General features: G+C 36.8%; 1 protein-coding gene across 4 annotated transcripts in view; it reads left to right on the top strand.

The window, feature by feature from the left end:
• G3BP2 (G3BP stress granule assembly factor 2) overlaps positions 1-19,284 on the top strand; it is an 87,006-nt gene that overhangs the window by 55,488 nt on the left and 12,234 nt on the right. For all 4 annotated transcript variants that reach the window (XM_072810629.1, XM_072810628.1, XM_072810630.1 and 1 more), the window contains 4 exons: positions 13,369-13,487; positions 16,739-16,820; positions 17,611-17,784; positions 18,835-18,925. In XM_072810629.1, the coding sequence (XP_072666730.1) occupies positions 13,393-13,487; positions 16,739-16,820; positions 17,611-17,784; positions 18,835-18,925 (442 nt within the window). In that variant the 5' untranslated portion in view covers positions 13,369-13,392. The remainder of the gene's footprint in view (positions 1-13,368; positions 13,488-16,738; positions 16,821-17,610; positions 17,785-18,834; positions 18,926-19,284) is intronic.

Raw genomic sequence — 19,284 nt, 5'->3', positions numbered from 1 at the left:
GCCACCCAGGCGCCCCTGTATGTTTAGAGTCTTAACAGTTTTCTTATCCTGTGAAATTATTGCTACTGATTACCCAGTATCAGGATTGAATATTCATTCTCTTAAGTTTCTTTAAGATTTCCCACATTTGGGAACCTCGGTGGCTCAGCGGTTGAGCCCGGGATCCGAATGGAGTCCCACATGGGGCTTCCCACTGGGAGCCTGCTTCTCCCTCTGCCTGTGTGTCTGCCTCTCTCTCTCTCTGTCTCTCATGAATAAAATTTAAAAATCTTAAAAAAAAAAGGGGGGGGGGCAGCCCAGGTGGCTCAGTGGTTTACGCCGCCTTTGGCCCGGGGTGTGATCCTGGAGACCCGGGATCAAGTCCCACGTCGGGCTCCCTGCATGGAGCCTGCTTCTCCCTCTGCCTGTGTCTCTAACTCTTTCTCTGTGTGTGTGTCTCATGAATAAATAAATAAAATCTTTAAAAAAAAAAAAAAAACGACTTCCCACCTTTTATGCTGAATTGATACAGAGGTGGGAAATAATCCCTTTTCTTTTTTTTTTTTTTTTTTAAGATTTTATTTATTTATTCGTGAGAGACATAGAGAAAGAGAGGCAGAGACACAGGCAGAGAGAGAAGCATGCTCCATGCAGGGAGCCTGACGTGGGACTTGATCCCGAATCTCCATGATCATGCCCTGGGCTGAAGGTGGTGCTAAACTGCTGAGCTACCGGGCTGCCCAATAATCCTTTTTCAAGTCTGAGTTTGATAGGTATGAACATAAGGGTTGCTTCTGAATTTAAATTCAATAGAATTTGATCGACAAACATGACTTTTTTTTTTTTTTTTTAGTTTATTTATGTATTCATGAGAGACACAGAGACAGAGAGAGAGAGAGGCAGAATCAGGCAGAGGGAGGAGCAAGCTCCATGCAGGGAGCCCGATGTGGGACTCGATCCAGGGACTCCAGGATCATGCCCTGAGCCAAAGGCAGATGCTTAACCGCTCAGCCACCCAGACATCCCGACAGACGTGACTTAATTACTCTCCATTGGTATACACTTGTTTAAGAGTTGCTAAGACAAATTGATTCTTCTCCCAGAACTCTGGACTGGCTTCAGAAGCAATAGAATCCATTTCTTGATTGCTGTTCATATCCTCAGTTTATTCATATCTTTTAATTTCTAGGTAGTTTTCCTTATTTTGGTACATCATTGTAGATAATTTGGGTTGACTCTTGGATTTTTTTTTGTATTCTATTACTGCCCTCTCCTTTTTCACTCCCTGACAGTATCAAACTAGCAGTTAGACTTCAAAAGGTTTTTATAATCTTGCACCTGTAGCTGTTCTTCTAAAGTGGCTGTTCTTAGCCAGGTGTAATGAAAATAACACTAGAAACAGGAGACCTGATTTCAAATCCTCTCTCTTAATTATGAGAGACCTTTTAAACTCTTTTACTTAGGCTCTCTAACCATCAGTTTCCTTTTCTCTGAATGAAGCTAAATATCCTATTTCAAGGAGACAAAGGAGCATGTATGTTACTACTTAAACTTTAAAACGTAATACAAATATATGCTTTTATTTTCATGGCACAGGTAATGCTTCGTCACTTTAAGAGCTTATGAACTTCAAAATATGCCTCCTTAACTTTGGGGCCTGAGGAAAGAAAAGGTTTAATCCACAACTACCTTTCATTTATTTCTACATCTGGTACTTAGATTTTGTTTGTGATGCTTTCATTCAATGATCTGCTGCAGCAAATTAAAGGTTTCTGCTCTAATCTTTAAAAAAAAAAAAAACAAAAAAAAACTGCATTGATGTTTTGATTGGTAAAGACCTCTGGAGTACCAGAAAGTTCCGGTTTTAATATGCGGTTAGGTGTTGAGACTGGGAATCCATGGCTCAATGAGAAAAGGCCTGGGCCTGACTAGTGTGACCTCAGCTTTTTGAGTAAGGGGCTCTCGACGGGGAAAAGGAGTGAGTTCCAATAGTAGAGATAAGCCGTGTCCTAGTAAAGCCTTTGGTAACATAATTTCTTTGTGGCAAAGAACTACATCCTGTTACTACTAGAGATCTTATTTTTATAGAAATCAAGATATAGCCCATGTAACTTTACAGTGCTGAAAAAATATTTGTGTAGATTCTTAAAATTTTGTAATTTTCTTTTGGTTTCCTGTGTTTTTTTTTTGTTTTTTTTTTTTTTTTTTTGACATAGTGTCTCAGCTTCTTGGCAGTTTTCATCTTGATTATTTTTTCCAAGCATTGAAATGGCCATCAAAATGTGACATGAAATTACATATCAGTAACTTGGAGTAAGTGAAAGTCCCATCAAGACCATCTACTGAAAAAAAAAAAAAAAAAAAAAAAGACCATCTCTTGACCCCGAACTACTTGACTAAAGATGCTGGGTTTTTTTGGGGTTTTATTTGTTTGTTTGTTTGTTTGTTTTTTTACTTAGGTCTTTTTTTTTTTTTAATTTATTCATGAGAGACGGGGGGGGGGTGGTGGGGGGCAGAGACACAGGCAGAGGGAGAAGCAGGTTCCCTGCAAGGAGCCTGATGTGGGACTTGATCCTGGGACTGGATCCTGGGTCTCCAGGATCACGTCCTGAGCCACAGGCAGACGCTCAACCGCTGAGCCACCCAGGGCTCCCAAAGATGCTGTGGTTATCGCTCTTTATAAATTGTGGTGGTCAGGACATTCCTGGCTCCTCAAAGAGTGAATTTTTGATTGTGCATTCTGATACTTCTATGTTTTGGTATACAGCCCCATGTTGTATCTTGTCTTTGTCATCTGCTCTGAGAACTATTTGCTATAGTAGATCTAAAAATTTAATTTCTTTATTATTCATTCTATATGGAGCCTGCTTCTCCCTCTGCCTGATTCTGCCTCTCTCTCTCTCTCTGTCTCTGTGTATGTAGCTGCTCAATTTAAATTCCAGCATGGTGTTAGTCTGTTTTCCCCATCTCCGCCATCTCAATCCTATCTTCCATTAATTGGTAATATTTAAGCTAACTTAAACTTTAACCATAATTGTTGGTAATGTAAGCATAATGTCACAGATTGCCTTTTGGTTTTACTAGTAGTGATAAATGAATTCTCGTACTTTTGGCCTTTATTCTAGAGTCATTTTTTTCTGAAGTTTATTTCTTTTTATTAATCTCTACATCTGTGTGGGCTCAAACTCACAACCCTCAGGTTAATAGTTGTGCTCTACTGACTGAGCTAGCCAGGCACCCCCAGAGCCATGTTTGATAACCAGTAACACATATCTGTTAGAAGGTTATCAGAAACGAAATGAAAAATTTAAAGTAGGATTTGATGTCATACTGGTGTTATTAAATTGGTATATAGCTTGTGTTTTTGTTTTTCTAGACCCAGAACCTATACTTCTTATTAGTGTTTTTTTTAATGTTTTTTTCCCACAGATGGGGTTTGTAAATTATTCTACAATTTGATTATTACTTTTGTTAACAGTATTTCTTGTCCACATTTATAACTTATTTTCCCCTATTTTTTAAGATTTTTTTTTTTATTTATTTATTCATGAGAGACCCAGTTTGAGAGAGAGGCAGAGACTCGGGCAGAGGGAGAAGCAGCCTCCATGCAGGGAGCCGGATGTGGGACTCAATCCCGGGACTCCAGGATTACGCCCTCTGCCGAAGGCAGACAGATGCTCAAACCGCTGAGCCACTCAGGCGTCCTGCTTTCCCCTATTTTTAAATGTGTGCATGATTTCATATTTTATAGCTTTCCATTTTCCTGTCAATGGACATTTAGACTGCTTTATTTTTCTTTTGTGGCAATGAACAACCTTTATAGATCTTTGTACAATTTGTGTATTTCTTTGTAATGTATCTTAGAAGTGGAATTACTGGTTATATGTGTTCTTTTTGTGTGTGTGTGGTTATGTGTGTTCATTTTTAATTAATTTGCTTAAAACCACAAAATTATATCTCCAAAAGATTGTACCAATTTATGTTTTCACCAACACTGTGGAAGAGCCCATTTTCCCCATATCCTTAACAATACTGTATATTACCAATAATTTTCCTTTATAGATGAGGTGTCAACTTTGAATAAATTGCCTTTTTTGAATTAGATATTCTCACCTTCAGGGTACCATGGTTCCCTTACATTGCAATAAGGGATTCTTCATAAATGTTCATGAAATTATTGGCATGGTGAAATGTGATTGTATTGCTAAATTTAAATTTTGAGGAATAATTTACCACAGTACAAGCTACTCACTCTTCATTTGCAGTTTAATGATTTTAGACAGACATACAGGCATGAAACTATCACCACGATCAAGCTCTAAGATAGTTGTATCACCCCAGAAGTTCTTTCCTGTTTCTTTATCGTCCTTTCTACTTTTACCCTCTGATCTGGTTAATCTATATTTTTGCATTTTACAGAATGTCGTATCAGTAGAATCCTGTTATTACTAACTACTTTAGCTTTCAGTAGTACTTTTTTTTTGCTTTAAGTTATGAGAGGTTTTTTTCCTGGATGCAAGTCCTTTATCATGTGTATTTTACAGATGCTTTTTTTCAGATTGTGGCTTGCCTTTTCACTTTCTAAATGATGACTTTATGAAAGGCTCTATATTTTGATGGAGGTCCAGTTGGCAGGGTGTGTGTGTGTGTGTGTGTGTCTTAACTAAAATCTTAAGGTTATAAAAGTTTTCTTCTAGAAGCCTAGAGTTTAAGGTTTTACATTTACGTCTGGTTTCGTTTCGTTTCGTTTCTTTTCTTTTCTTTTTTCTTTTCTTTCTTTCTTCTTTCTTTCTTTCTTTCTTTCTTTCTTTCTTTCTTTCTTTCTTTCTTTCTTTCAGATTTTATTTATTCATGAGAGATGGAGAGAGGGAGGTGCAGAGACACAGGCAAAGGAAGAAGCAGACTCCCTACAGGGAGACCAATGGTGGAACTGGATCCCTGGGTCCCGGGATCATGCCCTGAGCCACTAAGGAATCCCATCTGTGGTCCATTTCAACATAATTTTTATATGCGGGTGCCAAGTATTAGACTTCCTTTTGTTTTTAATGTGTGGATGTCAGGTGGCCCCCAAATCATTTTGTTGAAAAGATGAGATTACTTTGCTACCTTTGAAAAGAAATTGAGTGTATTGTATGAGTCTCTCGTGCTAATTTTGGGGGGCAGAGGATTTCTAAAATTTCTCAAAGTTCTAAAATTACCTTTAAGTTTTGGGGGGGTTTTTTGTTTGTTTTAAAGATTTTATTTATTTATTTATTCATGAAAGACAGAGAGAGAGGCAGAGACACAGGCAAAGGGAGAAGCAGGCTCCCTACAGGGAGCCCGGCGTGGGACTCGATCCCGGGACCCCAGGTTCACGTCCTGGGCCAAAGGCAGGTACCAAACCGCTGAGCCACTCAGGGATCCCCTCCTTCAACAGAGTTTTTAATCCTGTTATGTGCACAGCAATGGTGGATGCTGCAAAGAATGTCTTTTGAGCATCTCCTGGAAGCATAACGCTGCCAGGCTTATGCATAGCATTAGCATAGAGGAATCTTCCAAATAGGAGAGGGATGTGCCTGTGCACATGTACATATATTATTGGGATTAAGTGCATTAATAAGAACTGAAGAAGAGATCTATGATACTATGAGAAAGAAATGGTTAATCTTGCCTGATGGACCCTCGCTAGCAAAGCCAGAGGTAAAATTGGAATGAGATCTTGAGGAGGTTTTTGAAGAGTGAAAAGGGGAAGGATTTGGTGGCATGAGGTATTTTTAAGGAGATGGTCTCCCCTAAAAATTTTTCTTTTGGCTTTGGCTTGAGATATACTCAACTTCCTTACTTTCTGCATGTCCAATTTTTATGCCTGTTCCAGTTCTCAAATAGTATATTCTTTGTGATAGGGCTGTAGCAGTTATCACATGATTGTGTTTAGGAATTTTGTCTCCTACTGGACTTTAAATTTCTTTAGGGCAGCAGATCAAGTCCTTTGTGTTCACCATTGTTTTTCCTTGCATAGTTTCTGTTACATATATAGTAGACATTCCTTAACTGTTGGAAGAATTTGTGTTTTCCCACCTATTCACCCATCTTATGTTGAATGAGATCAGACAGTGGCCTAATGAATGAAAACCACAGATTCAGGGAATGACAGTGAGTGGCATATAGTGTTCTTTGAACACAGAATTTGTTATAGTGGTGTGGTAAATTTGCAAAGTTGGTCAAGATCATGAATGTCAGACTGGATTTCTGTGGAGTGCCTTATTCAAATTAAATGCAGGTGTTTGAATTTTGTTGTATTATATACTGCACATGATAAAGACACTTGGAAGATTTGAGGAAGATGTAGAGAGTAAATTCAGTGGGAGTGAAAAGAATGAGACCAATTCCAAGAGACTTTAGAGTTGTCAGGATTTTAGTTTGAAGCTTAAATAAGGAAAGTCACTTAGGACTGAGCATTCTAGCCATAAGGTGGTGGCACCATTAACAGAAATAAGGGAAACATTGGATGGATGCATATATTGGTATCCTATGAGAGCACGAGGGTTAAAGTGTAAAATTTGTGTTCATGGTAGAGATTAGATATACATTTAAAATGGTAGATAGGAGAGCTAAAGCCATTAGACTCTCTGAAATTGCCAGCTTAGAAGACAGAACTTCTTCATTTTGATGAGAAGGAAACTTGCATTATCTTAGAAATATAGAAGCATTAGGAGGAGGTTATCAATAGTGCTAATACAAGTGGAAGACTGAGGAGAGGTCACTGGATTTTTAAGAATTGTTACTTTCCAGAGAATTATATTTAGGGGAGAGCTCAGATTATACTTGAGAGGGGAGGAGAGATGAAGAAGAACAATATGATTTATAAATTTAGGGAACAATATGATTAGTAAAGTGCCATGATAAAGACACAAAGTCTGTGAGAATTCAGAGGAAAGACAGTAGTAATCTATAGAAGAATCAGGGAAGATTTTCAGGGGTATAATCTGGTCCCAAATAAATGCATAGGATTTCAATCATTACAGATAAGGAAGGTATGGAATGAGTAGGGATCAAAGGTCTAGTTCTTGTTTTTTTGGTTTTTTTTTTTAAGATTTTATTTTTTTAATTTTTATTTATTTATGATAGTCACAGAGAGAGAGAGAGAGGCAGAGACAGGCAGAGGGAGAAGCAGGCTCCATGCACCGGGAGCCCAACGTGGGATTCGATCCAGGGTCTCCAGGATCGCGCCCTGGGCCAAAGGCAGGCGCCAAACCGCTGCGCCACCCAGGGATCCCTAGTTCTTGTTTAATAGACTTAGACTCCTAGTGTTGGAACAACCTAATCTAACATTGCTAGACATGGACTATTTTACTATTTTACTATAATTCTGCTAAATTGTTCGGTAGATCTCTGGAATAAATACCTACAGTGACTGCCTAGCTATGAAGTAGCTCTAATCTGGATATTTTTGCATTATGTTGAACCTAAATCTACCTTTTTGTAATTTGCATTTATTAATGTTCAACCATTATTTAAGTTGTACAAAGTGGAATTGTCAGCTCATTTTCAACATTACATCTATACGGTAGCCTGAGATTGCTTTGTGGGCAGCTCCATTATACTAGTTAGTGATTCACCAAACTTACTTTTAACCCAAAAGTAAACAAAAAAAACCTAAGTATTTAAGTTTTAGTTCAGGAAGAAACCAAAAATTCTTTTGGTTGATAACTGAGTTTTAAATTATCTTGAAGTTGAAGAAATCGAAGTATATTGTAAAGACGAAGCCCAATGTGACTTACCTTTCTTTCTCTCCACTTCCCTCTCAATGGTATTTAGGAGATTCAGAAAAGATAGTGGTAAATGATTTCCCGTGAAAGCTGAAGACAGTATGCTTCAGGAGATTAGTCTAGGCAAATGGAGAGGAAGCATTTTGAGAAACAAGAATGAATAAAAGGATGTTGATAAAGATACACGGGAATTCTATGTGGGATAAAGGTGGAAAGTAGAATGAATGATGATCTCTGAAGTCATTAAATGGGGAAACCAGACTAATCATGTGGGTATCTGGATTAATAAAAAAGACCAATTGTTTTTAATTGAAAGAAAACTAAATTTTACAGTTGTGCATACCAGTTTGACAAATCTCCACAGTTTCAGGTGTTCATGGGAAAAGTAGGGTTTAATTCATGTAATTTTACTTTATCTAAAAAGATGTTAGATTATAATTGCTCTTATCTTTGAAGGTGCTAGAGGCTAACAACCAGCTGAAGAAGATTCTTTTTGTACATAGTATCCTTTAATCTTGGCTGTCTTTGTTGAACTGTATGTATATAGTCTTGTAGGTTTGATCACAGATCACATCTCAGTTTGCAAATGAGGAAATTAAGATCCAAAAAGATCATAACTTTTCATGGCCTTTAAATAGTTAAAAAAATTTTTTCAAAAAAAAAATTTTTTTTCTCAGTCTCATGTTTCAGAGGGTTTTTCTGATAACTTTTTTTTTTTTTAGATTTTATTTATTCACGAGAGACAGAGAAGCAGGCTCCATGCTGGGAGCCTGATGTGGGACTGGTTCCCGGGTCTCCAGGATCACACTGTGGGCTGAAGGCGGCACTAAACCGCTGAGCCACCCAGTTTAGGTCTACCCTTCTGATAACTTTTTTAAAAGAATTGGGGGGTGCCTGGGAAGATCATAACTTTTTCATGGCCTTAAATAGTTAAAAATTTTTTTTCTCAGTCTCATGTTTCAGAGGGTTTTTAAAAAGAATTGGGGGGTACCTGGGTGGCTCAGTTGGTTTAAGTATCTGCCTTCTGCTCAGGTCATGATCCCAGGGTCCTAGGATCAAGCCCTGCATCCAGCTCCCTATGCAGTGGGGAGCCTTTTTCTCCCTTTGCCCCTCCTTCTGTTCACGCTTTCTCTCTCTCTCAAATAAGTAAAAAAAAAAAAAAAATTTTTAAAGGAATTAGGAAATGGAAGAACCCAAATCCTAGAAATTTCTTACCTAAGAGTTGGGTACTTTACTGAATAATAAAAAGAGCACAATTGTTCTGGTAATCACATTTATTCTGAATGTGTAGTTTGTCTCTTTTGTTTTTCCTCTTGGCCAGATTCTTTATTTTTTTTAAAGATTTTATTTATTTATTTGACAGAGCGCACAAGCAGGGATAGGGACAGAGGAAGCCGGAGCCTGATACATATGGGGCTTGAACCCAGGACCCTAGGATCATGACCTGAGCCCAAGACATCTAGGAACCCACCTCTTGACCAGAATCTTGTGTACATTGGCTGTGTGTGAATTATAAACACAAATATCATATTACTCAATTTTCCAGGTCTTAATTTCCTATAAGTACCCAAAATACCTGTTGCTGGTTTATCTATAATTTATCCCTAATGCTTCTTTGATGCATACCTTATGTATTGCACTGTAAATTTTCCTACTCTAGGGGAGAAATGGGAAGATGGGCAAGATGGTAGTTTGTGTAGAACAAATAAATTAGTGTGCCATTAATAGATAAATCAGTGAGGATTTTTTTTGTTTCGTTTTTGTCTCTAAAACCTTTATTTTCTGGTTGATACGGTTTATTTCCACCAATTATATTTTAGCCCACTAAATTTTTTTTCTTTTTTTTTTTATGATTTTTAAAAAAATTCATTTCGGATGGAGAGAGAGTATGAGAGCAGGGGAGAGAGCTAGAAGGAGAGGGAGAAGCAGACTCCCCACTGAGCTAGGAGCCGGACACCAGGCTCAGATCCCAGGACTTGGGATCATGACCTGAGCTGAAGACGACAGACACTTAACCAAATGAGCCGCCCAGGTGCCCCTAGCCTACTAAATTCTGACTCACTTTAAGCCAGAATTATAGTGAAGAAGTAACTGCTTTGTAAGTTATATTTAAGTCAGTATAAATCGAAGCACCATTCTCTGAGTAACTTCTTCATTTCATTTATTATTCCCTGTGGAAGCCTCCCTGAACCTTAAAGTAGACTCTGCCTAGCCTCTGTATAGCTCTTTGTTTAGGCTTTTACTAGATTAGCATTGCCTTACCTCATTCACCATTTGAGGTTCACTTTTCAAGTTAACTCCTTTGAATAAATAATTTATTGAATAATAATCTCATGAAAGTTGCCTTTACTGTGTGTCTCCCTTGTCTGTCTCTCTGTATTGATGATATGACTGTCATGCTTTGGTGGTTGTATATATTATAGATGGTGGGCATTTGAAAGCCTCTCAACCTGGTAAAAATACTCTTCAGTTATTTTGACCTTTCTTTGATATTGATACAGGTATTCAGCACCTTTTTTTTTTTTTTTTACTTTGGTTAAAAAAGTTTTGGTTTTACTTTGGTTTTTGTTTTTTGTGACAAAAAATAGTAGGTAAATATATCCTTTGTAAATGTGATGGAAGATTTGGGATGAATGACAAAGTGTCATTGTAGAAAATCTGGAGATACGGAGGAGAAAAAAGAAAAACATCGGACTCTACAAATCCATAAACGGTCCCTAATAGCATTTCTATTATTCACCATTTGAACAGAACTATTTTGTTACATAGCTGTTTCACTTAGAGGGTAAGTTAGTATCTTCCCATGTCTTAGTAGTATTTTAGCATCAGTTATAGCATTAAAATATGTATTAATTTTCACATTTTCATTATTTTATAAAATTATACTAGATAAGTCTACTATTCTTTACACTTTCCCATCATTCAAAGTAAAAATCTATGTTGATTAGCTTTGTTACTTTACATGTAGCAAATGAATTCTTTTATACATTAGGATTTAATCCTTATTGGAATTTTTTAGGTTTGGGGGGAAACTGATGGCACCTGAAATGACACTGTGATTCTGCTTTGTGAATTAATTTTTCTTTTTTTTTTTTTTAAAAGTTGTTTGATTGTGGATGGTACAGAATTCAATGTATAGCAAAGATTGAAGAGCAGACTGGCAGGATTCTAGGCTGGGTTTACTCTGACCTCAAAAACCTTGCTTTGTTTTTTCCTTTTTCAAAGTTCATTTTTTTTTTAATTTTTTTAAATTTTTATTTATTTATGATAGTTACAGAGAGAGAGAGAGGCAGAGACACAGGCAGAGGGAGAAGCAGGCTCCATGCACCGGGAGCCCGATGTGGGATTCGATCCCGGGTCTCCAGGATCGCGCCCTGGGCCAAAGGCAGGCACCAAACTGCTGCGCCACCCAGGGATCCCTCAAAGTTCATTCTTAAGTGTACAGCAGACCCTAGTAGACCTGCTTCATTCTAGCTATAGGTAGCAACATGTTATGGCAGAGAATCTAGGTGTTTTAAACAGGAAGGAAAGGTTAGGGTCACATCTGATGGAGACACAAGGAACTGCTTACTTTTTGCCAGATTTCTCTATTCCACCTGTGGCCAGGAGACCCTTCCTCATAGCTTTCACCTTAGCTCCTCTAACTTCTTTATTTCTTCTGAAAAGCCTTATCTTTCTCTTCCATCTCCTTGAACTACTTCAAGGGCTTCTTGCCACTGTCTCATCCCTAGACCCTGCCACTGGAAGCACTGAATTAACCTTTTTTTTTTTTTTTTAATTTTTATTTATTTATGATAGTCACAGAGAGAGAGAGGCAGAGACACAGGCGGAGGGAGAAGCAGGCTCCATGCACCGGGAGCCTGATGTGGGATTCGATCCCGGGTCTCCAGGATCGCGCCCTGGGCCAAATGCAGGCGCCAAACCGCTGCGCCACCCAGGGATCCCTGAATTAACCATTTTTGAAAGCATTGAGGCATTATTTAGAATTTTAAACAGATTTGTGGGGTTTGTATACTGTTTCAGGACAGTTATAAAAGGAGAGAAAACCTAATAGAGAATTATGTAAAAGTTGAATTGGGAGTCAGTGGGATTGTATAGAGCCACAGTTTTGCCTGAAGGCTCTTGCCATGGTTTATTTATTTATATGAGAGAGAAAGAGCATGAGTGGGGATGGGGACAGAGGGAGGGGGACAGACTCTCTGCTGAGTGCAGAGCCCAATTTGGGAGTCCATTCCAGGACCCTGAAATCATGACCTGAGCTGAAGTCAAGCACTTAACTTGACTGAGCCACCCACGCGCCCCAAATGATTTTTATTTAAAAACATCATTACAATTGTAATGATTATTGCAGGTTCTATTTGGGTGTAAACGTTTTTGTTTAAAGGAAACCTAGGGGCACCTGGGTGACTCAGTTGGTTAAGCATCCCACTCTTGATTTTGGCTCAGGTCATGATCTCAGGGTTGTGAGATCAAGCCCTATGTTGTGCTCTGGGCTGGGCATGAAGCCTGTTTAGTATTCTTTCTCCCTGTCACCCTCTGCCTTCCCTCTTTAAAAAGAGAGAGAGAGAGACACCTACATTGAGATTTATTTGTTAAGCAGGAATTTTAAAAGTGTATCCCAATTTGCCCAGTAAATACACATAGATACTGTGGATTTTTTTTTTTTTTTAGTATTTTAAGTGTAATAGGAAAGGATACTTGATTATAAATATATATAAACAAGTAATATTTAACTCTCTCCCCACCCCCCGTTCCATTTCCTAATGTTACAATTTTGACTGTTCTAGGGGCTATAACCATATTTAAGCCATTTACTTTAAATGCTTGTGTTTGTGTATTTTGTGTTTTTTTAAGCCTCCTCCCTGTCAGCATAGACCCTCCCTCCCCCTGCCTTTGTTTTTCTTGACCTTACCTTTGAGATTTTGGCTTAGCAGTACTTTATCATAGCACCTAACCTGATCTATTTTGTATGTACTTGTTTATAATCCATGACTGGTTATAAACTTCTTGAGAGCTAAAGTCTTAATCTTGTTCACCAGGTTGTCCCCTTTATTAAAGAGCACCTGGCAATGTAGTTAGATGCTTATTTAGTTAATGGAAAGAAATATTGGACATATACCAAGTGTAAAAAATACTATTCTCTGAGTACTCAAGCTATTGCTGATTTTTAATGGTAATTTTTATCATTTTGAAAACCGTGAAATAATTTTAAGGAGAATTACAAAAAAGATACAAGTTAGTAGTTTCCAATAATAAGTGTAGTCGCTAGGTGTCCTGACTTGTACCCTCTGCCTAAGTTCCAAAAATAAGCCATTAGAATCCAAGGACATCAATTATAGTCTCCAAAGGAAAAAGGTACTGTGAATAGAAGAGACTTGGTCATGGTGTTCATATTGTGAGGCAGCACTGTAATTTCTTGGGAATAAGAAAAAGAACTGCTGCACCTCGCCTACCCCCCACACCTCTCTTGAGGAATAGAGACAAAGAGACACTGCAGATGTTGGAAGTTACCAATAGTTGTTGGGAATTTATTATTTTGTTGTAAATTGCTTTTTAATGTATTACTTTGCTTTATTCCTGTTTGTATGGCTAAGGAAATTTACTTCCTGAGGGTTTATCATTCTTGTGTTTGCTCCCTTAGCATTTGACATTGTGCAGCAAAGAAATGGTTATGGAGAAGCCCAGTCCGCTGCTTGTAGGGCGGGAGTTTGTGAGGCAATATTATACTTTGCTGAATAAAGCTCCAGAATATTTACACAGGTAAGTTCTAAATGGGTTATTTAGTATTTTTATTTAGTTTTGTTTTCTTGAAAACATATATTTTGTCTTTCCTATTCATGTTCTGATTGTTTCTTTGCAAACCATAACCAATATTTTTTATTTTTATTTTTTTTCATAGCCAATATTTTAACTGTCTAATGGCTAAAACCATTTTTCCCCAAGTTTTTTTAAAAATGAAATCATTGAACACCAATAAAAAATAAATTTATTATTAAAAAAAATAAAATAAAATTTCAGTCATGCAACATGAATTAAAAAAAAAAATGAAATCAGTGAGTGACTGGGTAGCCCAGTCAGTTAAGTGTCTGGCTCTTGATCTCAGGGTCATGAGTTCAAGCCCTGTTTGGAGCTCCATGCTGGGTGTGGAGCCTACTTTAAAAAAAAGAAAGAAAGAAATCCATGGTAGGAAAAATGCTTCATATTATATCCTGTTAATATAACACATTCATGTCTGTGTACACGTACAGAATTATATCCTTCAGTATTTTGTATTTCATTTAAATAAACCTTGGGCTTGACAACTAATGGCTTCTAGTCTGCAATTTGAAATCACAGTCATAAGTTGTCTTTTTTTAAGTTCCTTATAGCAGTATTAAAAATAGTCATTTAAGTCATTGCAAAATTTTCTTCTGATTGATCTGTAAAATAGTATTCATTGGTAAAACAGCAGTAGGAGCCTTGTATACTATTTTGGCAGTAGTTGGACATATGTAAGCTTATTTTTTCCAGAAGTTGAGGTCAAATTGATACTATGAGTAGTATTTATAATTTTTGTTCTTCCTGTGTATTTTAGCAGGTGGAAGATACGTGAGACTTTTTAAGAATTAGATTTCACATGCATTTGTTGTTGAAAACACCAGCCACATGAGTTAAGGGATAAATCATTGCCACTTCATATGGGAAGAGCTGTTAAAAGGACTTAGGTTCTTTTAGCTAGGTCCTCTTTATAAGTATTCTGGGCATTCTAAAGTTAGATTTTGCAGTGTCTTCTATTAATTCCATAAGGTATTTTCCTGTAACAAATCCCCCTCCTCAAAAAAAGTTCCAAAAGTGAATAACTATACATTTTTTGAATTATAGAAATAAAAGATAGTCTTGTTGACAGTGTATATAAAGGAGTTTGGGGAGGGAAGAAAGGAATAGGGCCTTTCCTTGTCTGAAATTTAGTCTTTATATAATATAGGTATTAGCATCGTTTGTTTTTTAAACAGGGAGGTTTTGTTCTGTTTTTGTAGTGACAGGCTCTCCACCATTATTTCAAAATAACCTCATAAACTTTTTTTTTTTTTTTTTTTTTTTTAAGATTAATTCATTTGAGAGAGGGAGAGAACAAGCAGAGAGGAGGGGCAGAGGGTGAGGAAAAAGCAGAAATCCCCAATGAGCAAGGAGCCTGATAATGATGCTGATGCTAAGTTTGATCTCAGGGACCCTGGGATCATGACCTGAGCCAAAGGCAGATGCTTAATCTTAATCAACTGAGCTGCCCAGTCTCCCCCATAAACTTCTGTTTTATACTTAGCTTATGTAACCAATCTACCTATTAATGAAAATTAGTCTGTAATTTTTCACTTGTTAACAAACTATGATCAGAATCCTTACACATACATCTTTGTGGACGTTTCTTAAGTTCCCAGAAGTAGAATTGTTAAAGGTATAATCATTTCTAAGGCTTTTTTTTACACTTAACAGCCAAATTGTCCTCCAGAAAAATAATAGAAGTTTACATGTTTGCCAGTGGTACATGCGAGAAAATAGTGTAAACTTAAAAAACACAGGTAGTAGTTAGAAACATGGACTCCGTAGCCAGACTGTCTGGGTTCGTGTCTTAGCTACTGCCCTTGGTAAATTAATCTCTTCTGAAGCTCAGTTTGCTCATTTACATAATAGTGCTTATTTCATGATGTTATTAGGGGAGGGGTAAATAAATTAATACATATAATGCTCTGAGAACATTGGTTGGCACAGAGGAAGTCTTTTATGTTTCGTTCACAATAGGAGCTGAGTTCTCTTTATGAAAAAATTAACTTTGCATGTTTGATAATCCTAATTAGAAAGATAGGAGTTCTAATTGTTTTATTTATTTATTTAAGATTTTTTTTTAAGATTATTTATTTATTTATTCATGAGAGACCTAGAGAGAGAGGCACAGGGAGAAGCTGGCTCCATGCAGGGAGCCCAGCGTGGGACTCGATCCCAAGTCCCTAGGATCCCAACCTGGGCCGAAGGCGGCGCTGGACCTCTGGGCCACTGGAGCTGCCCTTAATTTATTATTATTATTTTTTTTAATTTTATTTATTTATTCATAGAGAACACAGAGAGAGGGGGTGGGGGGCAGAGACACAGGCAGAGAAAGAAGCAGGCTCCATGCAGGGAGCCCGACGTGCGACTCGATCCCGGGTCTCCAGGATCACGCCCTGGACCGAAGGCAGCGCTAAACCACTGAGCCACCTGAGCTGCCCTGTTATTATTATTTTTTAAATTATTTATTTATTTATTCATTAGAGAGAGAGGCAGAGACACAGGCAGAGAGAGAAGCAGGCTCTTTGCAGGGCGCCCAATGTGGGACTCGATCCTGGGACCCAGGGATCATGCCCTGAGCTAAAGGCAGATGCTCAACTTCCTGAGCCACCCAGACATCCCTAATTGTTTTAGATAATGCCAGAGAATCATGTACTTAAGAGCAGTATAAAATATTAATGAGATATTAAATACTGAAATAATGTAGATTTTATTTGGTCTCAATTATTTCAATTACTGTAAATCTAAATAAACTGCTTTAAGTTTTTGGAATTAGTAATCACTTGGAATTTTGAATAAAAAGTTAAAGAGCATCTGGTTCCCGAACAAATCTAAGTAACTCTTATCTAAAGAGAAAAACTGATCAATTACTACAGCATCAGTATTTAGAATGTATTTTGAATCTCATTCTTCCACTTCAAAAAGTAGGTGTGATAGGAATCAGAAGAGAATTGCAAGTGATTATTTTCAGTGTGCCAGGCACATTAAGAATTCTCTCATTACTCATTTAATTCTTAGAATAACCCTATGCAGTAACTGTTTTGTTTGATAACCAAGGAAATGGAATTTAAGGACCATAAGTAACTTTATCAATATTATATAACTATTGAGTGACAGAGCCACACATGCAAACTAGGTCTTTTTGTACCAGAACTTTACTGTTTCTTAGGCTTCTCTTGATATTGAATGTTAATCAGTTATTGGCTTTATAGGTTTTATGGCAGGAATTCTTCCTATGTTCATGGTGGAGTAGATGCTAGTGGAAAGCCCCAGGAGGCTGTTTATGGCCAAAATGTAAGTATCAATTTCCTATACATTTTAGATTTTTTTCTTTTTTTGTGTGTTAAGATAATTGAAAGTAGCCTTTTTGTGCTCCTGGATTTCTTCCTGAATGTGATCATTGCTTGTAACTAGAATTTATGTTACAATAATTGTTAAATGAGCTTTCAGTCCTTATAATGTATCCATTGTGTTTGAAACAAGGTGTTAAACTGGGTTGGATACAAAGAAGAAGATGGGATATTATCTATCTTTGATGTATTTTATATAGGAAACAATTGAGGACAGTGTAGTAAATTTATACAGATGTAGGCTAAACCATATGTTACAAGAATGCACAGAAGCATAAGTGCCTTATGACATTACAGAGGATGTGGGACTTTAGCTAGATGGTGAATTACAGAATTTGGCTTTACCATACAAGAGGAAATTAAAAGTAGAAGAAATGGCACCAGCAAACCCAATAAAGTAAAATCAGCTGTGAGGTCAAAGAGTAGTCAGCACAGTTGTGTGAATGATTAAAAACTTAATACAATAGCGGGAGAGAGCTATACAAAGCCCTTATTACTGCTTAATATGGGGTAGCCGTGGTGATCTCTTAATGTCGAACTGTATGTAACATGTTGAAAATGTTGGTTTAGAATATCAACCTGGCAATAAGGTATTATGGTGGGAAAAAATTCAAGTGAGGTAGAAAGATTACATAGTTAAATTTTAGAGTTGTGAGGTAATCAAAGTCTATAGTAATAAGTAATGAAGTATCATAACAGTTTGTATTTCCTCCTTCCTTTTTTTCCTTTTAAAGGATATACACCACAAAGTATTATCTCTGAACTTCAGTGAATGTCATACTAAAATTCGTCATGTGGATGCTCATGCAACCTTGAGTGATGGAGTAGTTGTCCAGGTCATGGGTTTGCTATCTAATAGTGGACAGCCAGAGAGGAAGTTTATGCAAACCTTTGTTCTGGCTCCTGAAGTAAGTTTTCGTTTCACTTGATTTTCATTTGTATGATTTTTTGGTTATTCGTTTCTTGAAGTGTCCAGAGTTTCTTCAGGTTATGCATGTAGCTAAATTTGAGAAATTGATATTGGACCTATTGATAAACATTTGACCCTTGAGCAACGCAGGGATTAGGAGCACTAGCCTCCTGTGCAGTTGAAAATCTACATACAACTTCTGGCTTTTCAAAAATTTAACTCTACTGATTGCCTATCATTGACCAGAAACCATACTGATTGTATAAATAGTCATTTAATACATATTATATAGTTTATATGTATTCTATAATTCTACATTGTATTCTTACAATAAAGTAGGCTAGAGAAAGAAAAATATTACATAAAAAAATACATTTACAGTAACTCTCAGAAAAAAATCATGTGTAAGTGGAGTCATGCAGTTCAAACTTGTGTTGTTCAAGGGTCAACTGTAATTTATTTGAGCTTTGTGTGTGTGTATACACTTTGCCTATCTTTTTAATTTCTTTTCACTTTGCCTATTTAGAAGTAAAAGTCTATTGATACAAATAACAATAGATGACTAAGATTACAGGAATAATATAAAATCTTATTTAGTAATTTCTATGTTAAAATGGCAATGTATCATTTGTTAATCAGTCTTGGTTCTCTGTTGAGTAGCCATTTCTTGAGTTCCAGTATTTGAATGGTCTACAGTATACTTTATATTAATATAGCATGTTCTATTCTAGAAAATTATATGTAGTCTACATTATATTTTATAGTGTTAAAATAGATATTGCGGGTATCTGGGTAGCTCAGTCATTAAGCATCTGCCTTTGGCTTAGATCCTGATCCCAGAGTCCTGGGATTGAGCCCCAATTGGGCTCTCTGCTCAGTGCTGAGCCTGGTTTCCCTCTGCCTGCCTCTGTCTCTCTCTCTCTCTCTCACGAATAAACAAAATTAAAAAAAAAAAAAAGATTTTGCATGTGCCATGTAATTTGTTCTTTTTATTCATTGTCACGTTTGTGTGTATTTAATGGAATATTTGGATTTCATTTTCCTGTAGGGATCTGTTCCAAATAAGTTTTATGTTCATAATGATATGTTTCGTTATGAAGATGAAGTGTTTGGTGATTCTGAACCAGAACTTGATGAAGGTGAGGTTAAGATAGGCGGCTTCTATTGGTACTCGTTAAGGGCATGAAAAGTATGAAACTTTATTTATTTATTTATTTATTTATTTATTTATTTATTTATTTATTTTAAGTATGAAACTTAAAAAAAAAAGTATGAAACTTCAAGAAATTTACTGCTATTGTAACTGAGTCAAGCCCCCTTTTCTTCCTTTTGTTAAAAAGAAATGTGTTCATTGTATGAAATTATATAAAAATCAGACATAGAAAGTAAACCAAATTTCATTCTTATCCTTTATATATAATCAAGAATTTTGTTGAGTCATATCCTTAGCAATATATATTTTTGTAAAAATGGAATTGTGGTGGTTCAAAGCTTTTTT

Source organism: Canis lupus, chromosome 33 (genome assembly GCF_048164855.1).
Source record: "Canis lupus baileyi chromosome 33, mCanLup2.hap1, whole genome shotgun sequence".
NCBI lineage: Eukaryota > Metazoa > Chordata > Mammalia > Carnivora > Canidae > Canis > Canis lupus.
Note: the sequence above shows the minus strand (reverse complement) of the source record. Positions and strands in the feature narration are given on the sequence as shown.